At 37.0% G+C, this 7,961-nt stretch overlaps 1 protein-coding gene across 1 annotated transcript in view; it reads left to right on the top strand.

Moving 5' to 3' along the window:
- Positions 1-121: 121 nt before the first annotated feature.
- Positions 122-7,961, top strand: part of ERMP1 (endoplasmic reticulum metallopeptidase 1) — an 18,273-nt gene continuing 10,433 nt past the window's right edge. Inside the window, exons 1-6 of the mRNA XM_009890667.1 lie at positions 122-135; positions 333-634; positions 3,734-3,861; positions 4,217-4,322; positions 5,234-5,380; positions 6,919-7,011. Coding sequence (XP_009888969.1) covers positions 122-135; positions 333-634; positions 3,734-3,861; positions 4,217-4,322; positions 5,234-5,380; positions 6,919-7,011 — 790 coding nt within the window. The remainder of the gene's footprint in view (positions 136-332; positions 635-3,733; positions 3,862-4,216; positions 4,323-5,233; positions 5,381-6,918; positions 7,012-7,961) is intronic.

Raw genomic sequence — 7,961 nt, 5'->3', positions numbered from 1 at the left:
ATGTGAAGGACCTTGCTAAAGGTAAAATCTTTAGCTTCTCCGTTCACCCTTTTGTTTCTCCTTGGATTGATATGTTCAAACCAGAAAAGCAGTAGTTTGGTCTAATATTGTGATAGACAGGATGAGGAGCCCTGAGTAAAGATCAGCACTTTATGCCCATTACCATAATGATCTTTGGCATCTTGACTGCTGTTACTGTCTAATTGGCTCTAGTCTCTCCCACTTATTGTGAGTTTTGAAATAGGACAACGTACAAATGGTTATAGTTGTAGGTAAGTTACGCACTAAATGTTGAACATGTTGATGCTGAATGTGTAATTTATCTCTTGCAGGGGATATCTTGACAACATAACAGCAATTGGGCCCAGAACAGTTGGAAGTCCAGAAAATGAAGTTCTTGCAGTTAACTACCTCTTAGAACAAATTAGGGCAATAGAAAGAGAAAGCACAGATGCTCACAAGTTATCTGTAGACATACAGAGGCCTACAGGCTCCTTCAGCATTGACTTTTTAGGAGGCTTTACTAGTTACTATGCAAACATAACCAATGTCGTAGTGAAGCTGGAACCCCGAAATGGAGCTGAGCATGCAGTGTTGTCCAATTGTCACTTTGATTCCGTACCAAATACCCCGGGTAGGTCCACATGTTCATTCTGCGTTTCTATATATTATATGAGCCATAAAGCTTGGCTCGCTGTCTTCTCATATCAAGTAGCCTTATAGCCACATGCTAGAATGCTGCATGTGTCAACTAGTCTGCTTGACTTCAGTGAGATTCAGTATTTAGTGTGACAGGTTGGTCCTATTAAAGTCAGGATTTCACTCTCACTTTCTTGTAGGCAGCAACTTATGGATACTATATTTAGATTTCTAGAAAGTGGGGTTATATCTGCCTGTCTTGTAATTTGCTGCTTATGCATGTGGTTCATGTGCTGCTTCGTCCTGTTGTTCAGGTCTTTCCATACTTCTGTACTTTCCTTTCACAGGATGCTTTGTGCCAGAGACTGTTTGCACCCCCACTAACCAGTCTGTGTTTTCCCCTCCCTTTGTTGGTGTCGTACTTTATCTCAAATTTTTAGTGTAATATCCTTAAGCTATGCCTCTTTCTTTTTTTTTTTTTTTTTCCCCCTTTCAGCATTCAAAGCTTCTGTCTCAAAAGACTGTAGCAATAAAAGATTAAGGTACTGTTGCCTTGGTAGCGTGTACATCTCTCTCATTGCTACTTTCACTGTCACTGTTGCATACTCTCTTATTCTTGTCCTTCTGCATTTTTATAAATATAATCATGTTAAATAATTATTGCAGCAAGGGTGTAAACAGCTTTCTTAAATACATGGTTTTAACAGTGCCAGGAAGGTAGGGAACTGAAAACTGCACAAAAGTATTTGTTGTAACACTCAGCCACAGGTGTGTGTCTGTTCCTGCAGTTGAAAAGTACTTACAGATTTCAGTCACCAACAGCACGGCTTCTAGTGAAGTTTCTTCATTTACACCCCACACAATACCTTATTTTTGGGGGGTAAGCCTTCTGTTCTTTAGCATGTGCAAATAGTCTTCATTATTGAAAATTGGCTAGAGAAACAAAGCACTTGCTGTACTCTTTGTGCCTTTTTTCTTTCATCAAATAGTATACAGAGCTTCTTTTTCTCCTCAGTCGTATTTAGGCAAGATGAGTTTCCAAAATTAAGCCTAAGTGCATGATTATTATATGTGCTTTGTGATTTAGCAACTGCAGAAGTGCTAATTACTGTATCTATAGTCTAAATACGGCTGCCTAGACATAGAAAGAATACTTCACAAGCATAATACAGTGATTATTGAAAACTGTCTTTAAATTGATTCCCTATGTAAATTGTGTGTCCCCTTCTCTGGGTTGTAATGCAAGATTATGTCTGCATCAAATGCTTTCTTTACAGTTACTCATAATATTTCACCAACCTTGCACAGAGGTGCCAAAAAATATTAGTGATTTGTATGGGGTTGTAAAGAAATCTGTGGAGGAGCTAGAAATCAGCCTGTATGCTTGCCCTTAATCACAAAGTAGCCTAGCCCTTTGCCACAAGAGTGAGGAGCTGCTTTTTCCTTTTCTTAGTGTGAAACTTGCACATAACCTAAGCACAAACTTTTTGTTTTCTATTCTCCTGTATTTCTGCAAGTTGCTTGCTTACAGCTTTTTTTTCATTACCAAGAAGGTGTTATTTAACCATAAGCAGCAGGACTCTGTGATCAATGAGTTAATATATTTGAAAATCAGATAATAAAACATATTCTGCTGTTGATGCTTATGCGTAAAAGATGACTAAACCATTAGAACTTCAGTTCAAGAAAGCCTGAGTTCCTTATGAAAGAGAAACATCAGCTGTAAACTCCTAAAACATGTCTCTTGTTCTGATGGTACTAATGTTCCGTTTATGTGGCCTATTTGATTCTTTTCTAATAAACTTGAAGGCAGAAACATCCTTGAAATTATCACAGGGACCTGATAACATGGTTTTCTTAGGTTACTGATATTTGCCAAAAAAACTGTTAACCTCTGGTCAGTTTTGCTGTGTATGAAGTATTTGAGGATGATACTTTCTTTGTGAGCTTGTGTCATTGTCTATAGCTACATGGCTGCTTTAATAACATGTAAATCTATGTCTGTTGAAACCAGTAACTTCTGGTTTTCTTAGCTTCAGAGCAAGGCAGAGAAGTGATTAATCTTGCTGAAAACTGTAATCACTCATTACTTTTCAGCACAGCATAAGTTAGATAAAAGAACGCAGTGTGGCTAAGAGTAGGCTACTGATAAATTTGGGTATCAATATAATCAGGGCTTTAAATCAAATAGTTTGGGGGGGCTTTTTGGAAAGCTTTTAGCAGAACAAGGCATTAATTTCTGAGAAATAGGTTACAGAAGAGTGTACTGGAAAGATTTTGGGATTTTTTTTTTTATTTATTTATTCTCATTGCAGGGGAAGTTGGACTAGATGACCTTTAAATGTCCATGCCAACCCAGACTACTCTATGGTTCTAAAGTACTTCCATAGACTAAGCTAAGCTTAAAATTTAGACTGAGATTTGTGTTTGTCTCAGGACTGTGCTCTTTTCATGGGTGGGGCAGGTATGTCTAAATTTTGCCAAATTACAAGCTTTAGAAAAGCTGCTTTTTCGATGTGTAAATTAAAAACTTTTAGCAGCTAATGAGTCTGCCCTAATAGCATACTGAGACCTGACCACACTGCCATTGTCATCTCAATGTGCGTTGACATCATATATGCAACCCAGGCCTGAAGGGATGAGGTTAAATTTCTCTGTTTGTTCCCAAATTTTATTGATTAGAGTAGGGAGATGCTACAGCTTGCACCGAACTGAGGGAAATGGGGCAATGGGAGACCTTGGCTAAAAGATGGATGTTTAATCAAGATGAAAAAGCTGGCAGGGCATGGGAGGAGGTGTGGAGAAGTGAGACTAAGTCTAGAATAGTGTTGGGTGAGGAACTCAAAGACAACAGACTGCTGAGCTCAGAGCAAAACGTGTTTTCTGCAAATAAGAATGGTGGAAGGATGGTGGAAAGCACCTGATCATGAAAATACTGTATTATAATGTATACTTTAATTTTAAGAATATTTTAAAGGTGTGAATTCTGGTGTTTCCTTGTTGACTGAGGTAGCATAGGCTTCTTTATTCTCTGGTCTTTGTTGCAATTCTGTGCGTTTGTTGTAAGCCGTACTATTCTGCTGATTATTTTAAGGTGCCAGTGATGATGCTGTTAGCTGCGCAGTGATGCTTGAAATACTTAGCACACTTTCAAAATCATCAGAGCCCCTGCAGCATGCTGTGATATTCTTATTTAATGGTGCAGAAGAAAATATTTTGCAGGTGAGAATGAGCCAGAATTATAAAATATACATCAAAGCTCTGTATTAAGACTGACAAAGGAAAGCATAACTGCAGATACGGCTTGTATTTCATCTGTTGAAATATTAGTGAAATGTCAGTCTTAACATTCTGAGGAAAATGTATTTGATTTCGAAGGGAAAAATATACTTAGATTAAGAATATTGTCCATATTAATTTAATTAGAAGACTTGCATTTTCTGCATTTGTTTGTGTTGTAAGTGATCTGGCTGCCTTCTCCAATCTTGAGTTATGATCATACATGATGGAAAATAACATTTAGGCTGGACTGGAAGATATTTGACCTATTTTTTTTTCTCGTTGTTTTCCCATCAAGGCTAGTCACGGCTTCATTACACAACATGAGTGGGCCAAGTCAATTAGAGCTTTTATTAACCTGGAGGCAGCAGGTGTAGGAGGAAAAGAACTTGTTTTTCAAACAGGTATGAGCTTGCATTGTGTCCAGTTTCTACTCTAGGATAATTTGATAATAAACAATTTAGACTTGAAGGAGTATTGAAACTGACTCCTAAGCAAAAGTCAGGAGAACCTCTGTGCCTCTTTCCCAACCCTGTGCAGCACGTAAGTTGCTCTTTATCTTTAGAAACATGTAGGCTAAAGCGCTGCCACAGAATCTGCCTCATAGGTGGGAAGCCTGTATAGAACTGAATCACAGAAGTTATATTTCCCTTTTACATCAAGGTAATAAGGAGAAAAACAGATTTGGATATCTCATATATCTTGCATACTCATATGCTTTATTTAATTTTCACAGCAGTTCAAAATCTTTGCAGGGACATGTTGGCATTAGAACTCCATCTGCTGCTCAGGAAGCAGCAAAACTTCTGTGTTGTAGACTACAGTTAAACTTCTGCTCCATCCTAGTCGGACTGCAGATTTCTTTATACTCCTGGACCTGCTTAGTTGCTTACTTGCATTGAACGCTTAGGAGAGAGGAGTCTCTCCACTAAGGAGAGACTTTTATCTAAACAACAATTTTGAGGTGTGATACATAAATGATAAATTGGAAACCATGCTGAAGGTTGTGACTTCTTCAGTACTGATGGGTCTTTTTGGGGAGATGGCTTATCTGCTCTCCCACTGAACACTCAAGTCATGTGTTGCTTGGTGGTGGTTTTTTTTTTGTTTTTTTTTTCCACAAGCATAACTAATTCTTTTTCTGAAGTGTGAGTCATTCAGCCAACACAAATGCACTTAGTATATAGCTTGTGGGGCAACAGCATTAAAACTCTAGTGAGTTCCTTTGCATTATTTATTTGTTATGATAAAGATGCATATCCTAACTGAAGTTCAAAAAGTGTTTGTTGTGAACTTTCTGCTCATATTTTGTTAGGACCTGAGAATCCTTGGTTGGTACAAGCGTATGTAGTTGCAGCCAAACATCCCTTTGCGTCTGTGGTGGCACAGGAAATATTTCAGAGTGGTATTATCCCAGCAGATACAGACTTCCGTATCTACAGGGACTTTGGCAATGTTCCAGGTATGTTACCAGAAGAGATGTCAATGCACATTATGCAATAATTTATCTTAAGTTTATAAAGCGGAGAATGTTCTGCAGTTCACTCTGTGAAGGTCCTCAAATTTGGTTTGTCTTTCAGTTTGGGAGCAAATTGTCCTGCTTTTTTTTTTTGAAGGCAAGAGTCTTTAGATTTGGTTTGTCGGGTAGGTTGTTATGGATGTTTTTTGGAGACTGCTGTTTTCCAGCAGAAGAGACTGCATGGTAAAGCTTCCTGAAAATGAGGAAAACACTCCAGGAATTAAATAATTCTGATTTGAAACATTTTGGTAATGATGCTAATAACCTGGTTGCAGGGATTAAATGTCTGTACCTAATGGATAAACCAAAATAATCTTTTTTTAAGACAGCGACTTAGTAATTAATGCATTTTCATTATTTTTTTTTTTCATAATCAAGCACAGGGCAGCAGATTTTTTGTTTTGCTAATCTGTGTACAGTTTGCTGTCCATTCTGCAGAGAATGACCAGTGGGAAGACATGTGAAACACGCAATGCAAACACAACTCAAAGGAATCTAAACCTCTGTAAAATCCTTGCTGTCTGGCACAGGTTGTCATTGGAGTCATTTTCAAGAAAAGCAATATTTCTGAATTGATTCTTAGAACAAAACGTGTTGTCATATTCTGAACTGTTCCAAAGTACGCTTCTGGCCTGAAAATAAAGTAGCTGATTTTGCACAACGAGTTCTTTATTTGTTCAGAATCATACCTGGGTGATAAATGGTAAATAAATTCTCATTGACCTCTGTTTTTTCTAAACAAATAGAAATGAAGTAATTGATTTAAAGAACTAGTTTGTTCCTCATTGTCTGCTGATAGAATTGAGGTCTGATTTGTGAACCCTCTGCAAAATTGTGAGGATTCAGATTACAGACAGCAGCTTTGTGCTTGTGCAGCTGAGGCAGTGTGTGTTTGGCATACATTGAATGTGCAATTAATTTTGCAGAAAACCTTTTTTAAAAATATATTTTGTTTATTTTTACAAATTATTTTGACCTTTATATTAAGAGTTTAAGAGTTTTCAGATTGACTATTGGAAAAGCTGTTTACAAATTAGAAGTAAAAAGAACACACCTGGTATTTTGAGGAGTTTCTGTAGTTTCACAGTGCTGCTTTTTATTACTTTTCAGCATGGATCTCTGTTGATGTTTTTACTAGTAAAATGTTTGGAAACCACCTCGTACATCTTTTCTGAAGATGAGATGATTAAGAACTTTCATGTGTTTCTCCAGTAGAGATCAGTTTGTACAGATGTGATGCAAATCAATACACTAGAAAAGACAGATATTTTGAAATGTTTTAAGTGTTCTTTTTTTAAATACACATGGAATCTCAGTTAGTCTTCCTTCTACAACGCAAACTATTTTGTTCATATTTATGGATAGTGAGTGGGCTACAAAGTAGAGCAAAGTTTTGTGTGAAATATATCAGAGGCTTTCACTTATTTGTTTTGTGGTTTTAAGTTTACATGATTTCAAACATGCTTTTTCTCTCTCTGTAGGAATAGATTTGGCTTTTATTGAAAATGGCTACATTTATCATACGGAATATGACACATCAGACAGAATTTTAACAGATTCCATTCAGAGAGCAGGTTGGTGTTTCAAGAATTCGGTAATTTAATAACGAGTAGTGTTGTAGCTGCTTTTTCATTTTGCTGTTAAGACTACCATCATAAGAAATTCATAATTTTAATTACAAATTTAGAACATGGTAGACATGTTCTAAAGAACAAAGAATTAACTGAATGCATGTCTTTAAAATACAAACAAAATATGTTTGGTCGACTTGGGAAGATAAGCTTTGTGAGTATCCAGTGATGTTGATTTGGAAGTAACTGTGGAATCTAATTAAGGTTATAATCTAGCCATTTATACCTGATCGTTCAGCATTCTGCGTTCCTTTTCTCTCAGTAAGTCCCCGTACTTATTAATGTTCATAATGAGAAGCTTATGGTTAAATTGGTGGCATAAAGACTGAGCTGCCAACAAAGGATTTTCTTTTAGAATGGATCTCACTTAAACTTATGTGGTAGCGTGCAGACTGGATAAACAGGATTTATTTGCTACTAACAGTTTGTGCCCATAGCAGGCTATTTGACAGGCTGCAGTAACGCAAATTACAGTAAGACCTTTAGTTTCCCAGGAAAAACTGTCATAGTCCTAAATGCCTCCAGGATTTTGATCATTTCCCTCTTCAAGTTCATACAGAAGCCAACTTAGATGACCAGCACAAATAAGAGTTTGAAACACTTTTACACCAATGGAGTTGCAAGACAGAATGTCACACTTCTAAATTATGTTGGAAAGATGATTTTACTGGTCATGGTGGTTACCTAGAGCATCTCTTGCTAAATGTATCACAGCTAAAAAAAATATAAAGACAAACTTTTCAGCCAGTAAGCACTTTTACAGGTCAAGTAAAAGCAAAATGGAAGTTGAGAACAATTGTTCTCACTAGATTACATGTGTTTTGGCTGTACTGTGGGAAAGGCTACAAAGGAAAATGGCCTCCTTGTCCCCTACTTACAGTCATCTAGGGAAA

Source organism: Charadrius vociferus, unplaced genomic scaffold, assembly GCF_000708025.1.
Source record: "Charadrius vociferus isolate BGI_N301 unplaced genomic scaffold, ASM70802v2 scaffold188, whole genome shotgun sequence".
Classification (NCBI taxonomy): domain Eukaryota; kingdom Metazoa; phylum Chordata; class Aves; order Charadriiformes; family Charadriidae; genus Charadrius; species Charadrius vociferus.
Note: the sequence above shows the minus strand (reverse complement) of the source record. Positions and strands in the feature narration are given on the sequence as shown.